At 43.2% G+C, this 12187-nt stretch overlaps 1 protein-coding gene across 1 annotated transcript in view; it reads right to left on the reverse strand.

Annotated features, from left to right (window-relative positions):
- The window catches only part of me1 (malic enzyme 1, NADP(+)-dependent, cytosolic), an 82089-nt gene extending 70399 nt beyond the window's left edge, over positions 1-11690 (reverse strand). Inside the window, exon 1 of the mRNA XM_037075464.1 lies at positions 11172-11690. Within this exon, the coding sequence (XP_036931359.1) occupies positions 11172-11300 (129 nt within the window). The 5' untranslated portion in view covers positions 11301-11690. The remainder of the gene's footprint in view (positions 1-11171) is intronic.
- Between the last annotated feature and the right edge of the window lie 497 nt (positions 11691-12187).

A 12187-nucleotide genomic window follows, 5' to 3' on the forward strand; every position in this document is an offset into this window, starting at 1 on the left:
TTTGAAGTTGTGCGTGTCAATTTCCCTGGCTTCAGTAGCATCCATAGTCTATAATCTCATAATGCTTCAAGGATGCACTACAACAGCAAATCTTTTGTCCAAATCTGCCATTAAGAGAGCAGACAGCCACTAAGCCTCTAATTTACTTCTCACTTTAATGAGTCATGATCCCCACCTAGAAACACTGAGCCCTGAGGCTAGCCAAAAGGAGCGTCTTAAATTCCCCATCCTGAGCAAATATGCAAGCGCAGGGCTCCTTAAATCAGGAGGTGTCAACTTGTGAATGTACAGACACGCTTGTTGGTCAAACAGCCTTGAAAACCGAGCTGCTGTTGACTCAGGGAGGGCAGCCTTGAGTGGGTGGAGGTAGCGGACATGTAGGGTTCTTCAAACGCAGCCAATCCCCTTGAGGCAGCCGATTCATGCTCCACAGGCCAGGTCCCTTAGGAGCCTGAGTGCTGCCGGGAAAGTGTCCAAGCCTCTGAAGACATCAGCTGGTGGTGCTCGGCATTCATTGGCATTTTCAGGTGAGTATGGGCCTCGACAGCCATGCCTGACTTTACAAGAGCTTGTGTCTCACTCCTGATGAAAACATACATACAAAAGCATCCATTATCTGAAACGACCAAGGAAACCTCTACAGCTGAGTCATAATGAGTCCATTACTTTACAGGAAAAAAAGAACATGAGGAAAAATCCTTCTGACTTGTTTTTAACTTGTCTTTACTTGCAGTCGGTGTTGACTGGCTGACCTGTCGACCTGTCTAATAGCACAGGAAATCTCCTATTAATCCCTTTGTGGTCCTACAGAGAGCCAATCCAATTCAAGAGGCTGCCTCAAAATAACTGTCTAATTCAGTAGCCGGTGTCCAGTAAGACCAAATAGGTGAATTACCCCACTCACCTCTAGGAACTCACAAAGGCAGGCAGGTAATCAGTGCTAAAAAGGGAACATGTCAAGATAATGCCAGGGGCCCCACTAAAATGTGCCTCTCTGTTGTAACTGACAGATCATTGACGATAACAAAAATGCCTTCTGTCCACATGACCACCTACACTGAAGCTGTAAAATATGTGAAAGAAAAGAATTTGTCTCTTCACAAAGCAAACATTACTGCTGCTAAAACATAAGGAAAAGGCCATAGCGCTGTCACCAGTAAGGCTGTAGCTCATGCTGAAGGGCACAGCTCTTCACTTCAGAGAAAAAGAGCCATACATACAGATTGTTTTTTTTTTTTAACTTCCTTGGTGGTGTTGGCTCTGTAAGAAGTGAGAGTATTTGGGGTCAGGACAGGGATAATGGTAGGGAGTGTGTTTTTAACCTGTAGAAGATGAAGAATTTAGGCCCCATCACAGCCTCTATAGGCTTTGTGGCTGAGTTGTAAACTGTGAACTATTGTACCCGATTAGCTATCTGCTAACATGCTAACCAGCAAGGAGAGCTCCAGGCCTTGAAGCCAGCTTGTGTAATCATAAGTTTATATTGTGTAAGAAGACAGTGGATGGATATTTTTGTGTCCTGACCCCATGACATGACTCTTAACACAACTTGATCAATTTGGTCTGATAACAGAGAGTGGAACCATTTCAAGGTATGCATAATTTTACATCCAGGAAGTAGAACTTTTTGGGCTTGATGCACCACTGAGCAGCGATTATAGGGATGAATGGGGCTTCAGATTCTGTATCCAGATTTCCCCTCAGCCATTACTATATTACAGTTCCTCAAACAAAATACACATTTTACTAGAGGTTGACCAATTATCAGTTGATTTAGTCCTCCTCCGGTTTAGAATTAAATACATAGTTTTGCTAGAGGTTGACGGATTGTCAGGTCCAATATTCAGATTTTTCCAATCATCTGTATCTGTGATTTTTCTGTCAAATTTTGGACAAAATAAACTAATTTAATAATGTGCTACTTTGGCTCTGATGCAGCATCTTCTCACACAAAGCTCTGCTTGCAACACTATCTGATTGGTAACCTGTCACAATTAATAGCCTACAAAAAGTGAATAATCTGAATCTGCAAAGTAAATAGATGTATCAAATAAATGTAGTGGAGAGGAAGTGTAAAGTAGCAGACAGTGGAAATGTTGTAATTTACCTTAAATTTGTACTTAAGAGCAGTATTAGAGTAAATTGTATTTAGGTTTCCATCACTGGCTGTCGTAAATTTTGACACAAAGACTTTTTTCACTGTGAATTAATATTGGTCCCAAATATTGATTTTTTAAAATAACTTTGAATAATTGTTATCTGGCATAAAAAAGCCACAGCAGTCGACCCCTAATTTCTATCACCAACTCTTGTTTCATTACTGTCATTCTCCACCAGAGGTCGAAAACAAAAGTGGATGTTGCAACACAGCTAATAAGCTATGATAGCCCCATCATTTTGGACTCTCCAGCTCTGAGTTCCAAAGGTTCTCAAAGGTCAACACTGCCAAGATGGAAAGGGTACAAAAGCTCACAAAAGTCTTTGCCTGACCAGAAGTATTTGTGTGGATTTACTTTAATCATAGCGGATTGAATTGATATTTAATTCTGGTTTTATGAGTCCTTAAGCCTGTTAACTGAAAGATTAACGTCTCTTTGTCACATAAAGTCACAAAAACCATCAACCTCAACAAAAGGATCAGTTCTCATGATAGCCATCTCGCTGACCAAGGGACATGTATCCTCCATGTTTCTGAACGATGAAACAAAATACAAGCTTTGAATTCTTGCTGCTGTATCTTTGTTAAGACATGGCAGGACCTCCAACCGCTCTAATATAACGGACAAAAGCAGCATTGAAGAGACGACGAGTGAACAGACAGGAGGGGCTGAAAGAGGTGGGATGCTTGAGATGAGCTTCATAGGAAGGTGATGAGGCTCAGACTGTCTCCCTCTCTCTGTCTGGGACAAGCTAATGGCTTCTCCGTTGTCCTTGCATGAATGAGGACCACCTCACAAACAAAAAAACGAAAGCGAGCTGAGGAGGTAGGGCTATTAAGGAGGACCTGCTGCTGAATAAACACAGAATCACAAGTGTGTGTGTGAGTGCGTGTGTGAGCATAGACTGTTGAAATGACAATCTGATCATGTTACACTCTTTATTTGAGCCAGCCCTCGACAACACTGATAAAAGCACTTACAGGGCTGCGGGTTAACAACCTATTTAATGGGGTTTATGAAATGTTGAGTGTGCGGATGTGTGTGTGTGTTTGTGTGTGTGTCCGTGTGTGTACATGTGTGTCTGTAAGGCTCAAGTCAGGTTGGTTAGCGGAGGGGAACGAGGGTGCACTTTCCCTCTGTCTGGCCGATCCACTCCAGTCCATCAGAGGAATGTCTGGTCACCAGCAATGTGTGCGGTCAACCTGAAACACCTGGCCACACCTGGGACTGCCCACACACGCATGTACATTACACACACATATCCATGGAGCTCCTCGGTCCTCCTAGTGAGGAGGATTGACAAGTGCAGCTGCTGGGCATAAAGTCAGAACAGAGGAAGTTTTGTCCCGTTTTCACCGCTCAGTTAAACGAGGGCTTGTAATCTGACTGCCAACATCATCAAGTTCAACCTCACATAACCACTGTCATCCACCTCTAAATAGCCTGTAATATACACACTCATACTGGCATTTTGACATGATGTCTGCCCCACCCAGACACAGTGCAGTGAGGTCAGGATCCCCTGTGCAATGGTCTTTGGAAAACGTACTCACACACCGACAGGACTGTCTGATCGAGATCAAAATAAATGTTGGCTCCGATGAAGCTGGCGTTTCCACACACACATTTGGACATGAAAGGTCTTGGCTGAAGGCTTGAGAGTTGTTGAGGGTTTTGGTGAAACTTGAAGGAACCGTTTGAGATTTGGGGGAACTACTTTTCCTTGAAGATTTCCTTGAAGTGAGAAGATTAATATCATGTGAGCTTAGCATGACTTAGCTTAGCACAAGACGTACCCCAAGGAGACTACTGTAGATAATGCCAGAAGTCCAGTTTAACCTGGTTAAGAAGTTACGCCTTGCAAATAAAGTCAGTTAAGTAACTTAAGATACATAATAACTGAACTATTCTTTAAAACCAAAAAGCTTCCATATCGTCCGATGTTGACAACACGTACACTGATACTGATATATCTGTGTTGGCTAAAATCAGACAACTGGTATATTGGTCGGGTGCTAATGTCGGTTGGAATGGCATTAGAATTGCAGGTATTTGTTCATGAAACATAAGAAAGTACTGGATATATTAACATCTCAATAAATCCAATATTAGATTAAAAGTCAGGGAATCATCACAGTTATTATACTTTCATTATGGAGGGTTAGGGATTCATACAATCCATCCAACATTCAGTCAAGAGATGTTACTCAAGCCAAAAACCATCAGGGGATCATTAAAGCCAGTATGCTTCATCCACTGAGGTACATTAGTTCAAGTGCAAATCTCCATGGCAATCTATCCAATAGTTGTTGAGATATTTCAGTCTGGACAAAACTGACTGACCCTGCCAACCAAGCTGTCACTGCTTCAAGTCTTTATGCTAAGCTAGGATAATTGCACACTAGCTCTAGCCTCATATCTGTAGACTACGTGCTATCAGTCTTCTCACCAAACTCTCAGAAAGGAAACATGTGAAAAATGTTGAACCATTTAAAGGACTAATGGGGTAAAACATGACATTTGTCAGAATTAGCATCATTAGGGTCACTGTTTGCTTACTTTTGAAATGATTTACTTTAAAAACACTGCTCTGTCATCACAGATATCCATCAGAGGATTTGCCCTTGGATGTGAAATGTTGATCATATGATGGATAGGAGCCAGGAAGCTGAAAGACTGATAAATGTAGAAAGATTGCCAAAGGTCCGTGGGAAGCCTGGCTAGCAGCATAAATATAGCATTGCAGTGATAAAATGTGATGAAAACTGTCAGCAGATTGCTTTATAAGTCTTGATTATGCAGAAAACAAAGTTCGTCTTTGTGTCACACCGACACCGTGACCCAGCGGGAATCAAAGTTCCAGACTGTACTGGTTAAAGTCAGCGTCGGGTCACCAGGTTGGCACATTTTATACCAGTTGTGACATAACTCTATTAGAGCGCATGCATGCACCGTAATAAAAAAAATCTTATCAAGCCTTGCTAGAGACACAGACCGGCTGGAGCACATTATGTTTCACACGGAAAAGTCAGCAGATCAGTCGGAGTGCGGCAACCAACAAAGCATGACACATGCACAAAAGAGCAGAATCAAGACATACACACAGACAAAGACATATTTCCATTTAAAAGCCAGACATTTCTGGTGCCATTTGCTTGTTTGTTGCCATATTTATTTGTGTTAGTCTCGGCTAAAGGAAAAAAGGCAAAACTGGTGAGGCAAAAAAGTCTTTTCTGGGAGCAAACGTTGGTGAGTGCAGCAGCCAAACCAAAGCAAATCTAACATGAGAGTCTAATGACTTCCAGTTACTACAGAGGGTTATCAGGACCGTCGCCATTTGGCATACCAGCACATCCTCCATGCCCAATCAGATACACTGTCGGGCTGAGCTGGCCAAGAACAGTGATTGTTAATTCTAGTCTTGCAGTTGACTGGCCATCTCGCAATGTCATGTGTGGAGCCTGCGGTTGCAAATGGGGCATCCAATTGCAGCTCTGTTTGGGCATGGGCTCTCCTTTTAATTCAGCATTCGTAGGCTCTAATGGTGCGTAATGTTGGTGATTTTAAAAACCTCAATAAACAAAACATTACAGTTTAATCAGGGGGATCAACGGGAGTTTTCTTTGGATTTAGCACTATAAGCATGAATGACAGCACCATCTCTCACTCAGGGGCCAACGGCATCGAAATGTGAGTCTCTGTGAGTCTACTATTTATCATTGTCAGGTTGAGTTGCAAATGTGCCTTCCAGACAGTTGCTGTGTAACTGTAAAACAGGCCAGCAAACAGACAGGGGCCTCAGTTCTCATTCTCCCAAACCTTTATGAGTGACTGCACTTGTTACAGCCGCCTTTGCCTACAGTACAGAGCCGGTGAATGGGCATCTGTTGGCCTCCAACACACCAGCAGCTCAGTGCAGTGTTTGAGGTGAAACAGCATCCCTGATTGGGTGCTAAGAGCATTTTTAGGGAGGTTGTTGTTGTTGTTGTTATTCAGGGCCGCGGCAGGCGGAACCAGCGTCAGAGAGACGCACTGAGGGCCGGGATCCACACAGATGCCTCATTAAGGTGTGATCAAGCGGAGAGACAGAGAACGTCTGTGGAGCGTGGCCAGCGCTCGCTTCCTCCCCACAGAGAACCCTTTCTACACGTCGCACCCCACTTCATCTCTTTATTGCACAGCGAGCACACACAACCTATAATATCCGGTTCCACCTCTGGAGAGGGAGGGAGGGGGGGTGAGCGTCAGCCAAGGAGTGAGGAGAAGTTGTGCGTGCATGTTTTGCACATGCATCGGCCCCCAATGCGTAAGTCCCAGAGTGTGGAAATTAAAAGGAAATCGAAGCCTGTCGACGTGAGGACAGGCTGCTTTCAGCGCTGCGTCCCTCAGCATCAATTAGCAGGTTGTGCTGTGACTGGCTCCTGTTAGAGGTGAAGTGGGCCAGCTGAGGGAGGTAAACACACCTCATCCCTAGGGCTCGCTGAAATCAGAGGGAGGGCAACAATGTGCCACTGGCTGAGCCACAGAAGCGAGCCTGTGCCTGCCCGCTAACACGCTTTAGCAGTCATTTCCTACCTTCTCCTCCAATTTCCTCGCCCTGGTTCGTGCACGGAGCTGACAGTGGATGGTTCACCCGGCTGCATAAGAAACCTTTTTTTTCAGGCTATGACTCTCGCCTGTGTGTGTTTTGGGTCACTTTAGTCAAATGATGGTTGAAGTCATATCAGATACAAACACCAACTACCAATTAAAAATGATCAGGTTATTTCATAGCATTTTTTCTGCTGTAAGTGATTAAATAAATAAGTCCATTTGCATTAACACTCTGGTAAAGTCTGGTGAAGCAATGCAGCAACAAATCTGACCAAAATCACTTTGTAAAATAAAGCTTCAGACTTCAAACAGCGGTCAACAAGTTGTCTGATTGCTTGAAATAAAAAACAACACTTGTTTTCTGCTTTCTTGTTGTTTCCCCATTTAGTACTTAAAGCTCATTAACACAATACATTCGGAAAGAACGACCTCCCAACATGGGAAATGGGACCATCTAAGAGAGAACGTGGTTTTACAAATCCCCCCCTCATTTTACTTGGTGATTGAACAAACCGTCTAAGCAGGCTCCTCACATCCTCATTTAAAGCCCAGCTTTTGTGCTTGTGTAATTAGTCTTATTAAACCACACTTTTTCCAAAACAAAGTTAAACTGTGAGCTCATTTAGGATAGCCCATTTTAAAGGGAGAAGAAAAGCCTCTTGTAAACTGAAGAACAAAGTCGACGGGCTCTCGTAACACTTACTCTTAACATTAGTTAAAAGAAAAAGTACGGAAATGGAGAAAAGAGAGAAGAGCACGAAAGAGAGTGCAACCCTTAAAACTGTGACTAAAATGATATTTGTGTCCTAAGACGCTGATTTAAACATATCTTCAATCTTCCATGAAGGCTCCGATTCAAATGTCTAACACCCAAATTGCCCAGATTTGGGTCTTAGACATTTGAAGATTTGTATTAAAACAGACAAAATATGGTGTAACATCCTAAGTGGCAGACCAGTCAGGCTTCCACATGAATTTAGGTCAACCCATCTAGCCCTCTTTAAGAGCCCTGTTGTACACTGGGGCCATTCAGGGTCCCCAGGTGTAAATTGAGACGTAAACAAACAGTTTACTGGGCCAAGTTTAAGCGCTGAAGCTATAGGTCCCAGATTGACCTCTACTGCAAACAGCCATCAGGTTAATATGAAGAGATTTTAAAGAGAAACAGTGTGAAATCAGATCAGTTAGGCAAATGCAGCCAAAACAAATTCAAATTTCATCAACAGAAAATCAAAGGGGGTTTTTAAGATGGCGTCTTGAAGAGTGACTGGTATCAACAGAGCTCTCAGACTGAACCACAGCACGATTTCTAACATTAAGCCTGAGCTAAGAGCATCAAATGGTGCCAATATTAACATTTCTGTTTATTTTCTGAAGAACATCGAAAACGTATAATTACAAAAACCTCTGCTCAGGTACCAAGCGTATCCTGTGGCAATGCTTGATGATGGTGTAAAAGTAAAAACACAGTGGAAATAAAACTGGAAACTGCAGATTGTCTGCATTCCAAATGCATTAAATGTTGTCTGCAGCCAAGAACTTTGTTTACTGGGAAGCATCACAGAATTTGTTGAGTCACAGAAGACGGTGTAGCACTGGCAGCAGGCTGAGGCTGAGCACTCGTCCTCAAGTTATCAAAAATGCCACAAGTGCTTACTTTAACATTACAGACGACAGATAAACATTTAAAGTGGAAACAGACAACTTTCCCCCAATAGCGTTTTTAAGTGGTATTATTGTTGGCATCAGATTGCGTTCTGTTTTCCTCAGAATAGCAAGTAGCAACAACACGGGACAAAACGTGAGTTTACTGATCGAAATGGTGCCAGGCTGTCAGCCGGACTGCATCATCACTTAGCTTTCAGTCAGCCAGCATTTCATTAACTTTAATTTACACAAGATTTCGTGCCTGGTGGCAGACCGAAAAGGTTAGTTTAAGTCATTATTGTTATTGTCACTGTTCTTGAGCCGTTACATTATTCAATCAACATTTACTTTATAGTTACGAGTTAAAGCAAAAAACTTGTGTACTGTCAGTTTAAGCAAATTACTTGGCACAAATATTGTTTTTGGCAGTTGTTTGGTTGACTTTGTTCAAGTGTACCCACACTTTGGAATAACTTCTGTTAAGGCAATCCACCATCTTAAGTCACTCTTGTATGCAACTGTATCACAGAAACAGTCGATGCCTGTGTTTTTGCCTACTACAAACTCAGTCCTCACAATCTGATCACTGAATTTTTGATCGCTCTGGCAGAAAACTGGATATGCTGAAGAAGAGAACACAATGTGCCATTTTCAAATAAACAAACAATCACTCTTGGCAACATAGTGGTGATGTGTCCCCAGATTAAGGGCATATTTCCCATAAAGCTGCATTGCTTAACATGCAGGATGTAGCCAATCACAGAGTAGGGCAAATCACGCTCACGAAAATAGTGTGATCCAAAAAAAACACTGCTACGGCTGGGTAGCATGGCTGCGCAACATCTGTATATATTTTATAATCATAATATCATTTTAGTATAAATATATATATTTGAGTAATGCCTGTTACATAGTGACATACATAAGTTACAGAAGTAAAGGCTCGACTCCGAACCGGGCCTTCTTGTGGGAGAGAGTAACTCCCTTCGCTGTGGACTCTAGGCTTTTTCAATTTACCACACCTTTTAAATGCACCAAAATGCTACATAACACAATAAAGGAAAGGTAAAATACCCGAGAAGCAAAAAGCAAACAAACATGTGTGGCTCTGGAACAACATCTAGATTTCAAAGGGTGTCATATTTGTTCTTATTAGTTATAAAGCATCTGCGCACATGCCTCCCCTCACCCTACCACACCATGCACAATTACACTCATGAAAACAAACACACAGGGCTGATGTGCAGCATGTGGAGGTCTCAGGAGTGGAGTCATTAACTCGCCTGACAAATAGGTCTCTGTGCAGCACCACCACCCCTCTCCCCACACACACTGGCCTGTTTGAACCTCACTGTCTCACTTATCAGCTCACTGCTGACACCACCCAGGCTGGCAGCTGCTCAACTGACTGCAACCTTTATCACGCTGGGACAGCTTTAATGCTCAAAACTGTGAGTTTATGGTGAAATAAGACAGAATATCTTAACGATTAAACTCAGCAGGCTTTAGGTTTTCAATGTTTGCCGGTAGCTTCCAAGACGGAACGGATTTAGCCAGTGAGAGCGCAAAAAACAGCTCAGAGGGAAAAAATAACCCACTCAAATGTTCTAAAATTAGTCTGACTTTGACAAAGAGCAGCCCCACTAGACTCCGTTTGTAAGGGCACACTTGACATAAGAGTGGCCCTTTGCTTGGATGGTCAGTCAGCACCATGGACAGAGACCCCGTCACCACAGCTTGACCTCAGGGGCCCCAGCCCACCACACAAACCAGGAGAAAACACTGGAAACACTGGCTGCCACGGTCTCTGTTGTTAAGACAAATACATCAGACTAGTTTTACAGCAAAAGCTGGTCAGAGGAGTCAAGCTAGAGCCTCAGGAGACTAGAATGGTGGCTTTTTGTTTGCCACAATAAGACAACGCAAAGTCATCAGCTGGTCTCATGATCTAAAAGGAAGCTGCTCCACATTATTAGTCACATGATTTCAACACTGTTCCTCATTTTACGATGAGAAGGGAAGAGGGCAAAGGAAAGCTTCAACCTTCAGCATTCATGAGGCCTGACAAGATATCAGCTTTCACAGTGAGCTCACTGCAGCAGCTTGTCACAATATGCTGAATCACATACTGTAGTGCTTCATTGTGTGAAAAACCGCACAACCACCGTACACTGCTACAGCCTTTGTAAAGCAATACATGACAGGGCAGTCCTAACAAAAGCCCCTCTCTGTGTGACCACAGAGTTTGGTCTCTTTAAATCTAAATATAACCTGCTCTAAAGCTGATACCTAAACCTCCTGGCTAATGCTGAGTTCATGTGCTCCTCGAGTGCTCCGGGCAGGATGCAGACAACAAGTTGTAAACTTGTGCGACTGTTCAAATGTTAAATCCATACCTCTAAACGCATATATTTTTGATAGTTGCTGCTTACGTAAGGAGTAGATGAGGAACGTCCCTGTATATGTAGAGCAGTTTAATGCGTTAGTAAGCTAGGTGTCGATATTTAACATTAGCACCGTAGTTACTAGCTAGCAAAACTGTTGTCGGCCTGTAGCCCATAGCTGGTTGAGCACCACCACGTCCGAAAAGTGAGCTAAACAACGTTAATCACTAATTCTCTTCTTTTAACAGTTAAATTGACGCTTGAGTTTGCCGCTCTATTCAGAGTTGTAATATTTCCCACAGCCCCTGAAGGCAGCAGCTACTAGCTTGTAAACCTTGTCGTTGACAGAAACTAGCCGAAAGCTCCACGACTGCGTCCCCAAACTCACCTTGTTGAGGTGGGGGTTCCGGGTCACATCGTACCCCCTCTTCTTGGTGTAAACGAAGGTTTTTCTCTTCTCCTCGGACTTGTGCATCTCTGTTTCCACCGACTCCCGTCTGACTAGACCGTGTGCCATGTTGTTGCCTCTTTAAATAGAGCGACGGTGAACTATTATGAACTCAACAAGTGGATGCGCAGGTCCAAGCACGACCACAGACACTGGGCTCTTCCTCTGCTGGTGAGGTCCGTCGATTTAAGGAAGGCACGGTGTGTCCTTATCGATGAGGCTGTTTTTATTGTTTCGTGTTATGCACTGAAGGTCTTGATGTGGGCAAAGTCCCTCCCAGCAACAGGTGCATGGAAGTTAGAGTAACATAGTGGGAGATGTAGTAAACCAAAATACATCCTTTTTGGTCATTATGCCTTAATTTTTACATTAAGTTAGGATTAAATGTTCCTAAATAAATTAATAAAAACTCTAATAAAATTCCAGTGTATTGACAGGGCTACAGGGGTTTTTCATGTGCAAATATGCATTATTCTGTCCAAAATCAAATAAATGAAACATGAGTGGACCACCATCTTGCCTAAAAATGAATCCTTTCCACTTACTCTTTTATCTACTGTTAAAGGTGCAATATGTAAGAACTGGCCACGTGGCGGATTTATACTCAAAATAAATAGTGGGAAGCATATCGCCAGAGCAACCGCTAACTGCTGCTAACTGTTGTTGCTGCTAGCAAGCTCAGTTAGCCATGCAGCTCACGGTCTGGACTGGAAGCTTGGGGACCAGGAAAGTTTTGGTGTTTTTGTTTGGTGACGGCGGTGAAGCAAGGTGTCCTCACAGAGCCCAAGGACAACACCCACCCCCGCCACAGTCTGTTCACCCTGCTGCCCTCTGATAAAATTTACAGAAGTACCCAAATCCATACCACCAGACCTAGGAGCAGTTTTTCCCAGGAAGTGACACTCCTCAGTTCATTACCAAGACTCCACTGTCTGAATAAGATGTTGCAGGACTCG

Source organism: Acanthopagrus latus, chromosome 17, assembly GCF_904848185.1.
Source record: "Acanthopagrus latus isolate v.2019 chromosome 17, fAcaLat1.1, whole genome shotgun sequence".
Lineage (NCBI taxonomy): Eukaryota > Metazoa > Chordata > Actinopteri > Spariformes > Sparidae > Acanthopagrus > Acanthopagrus latus.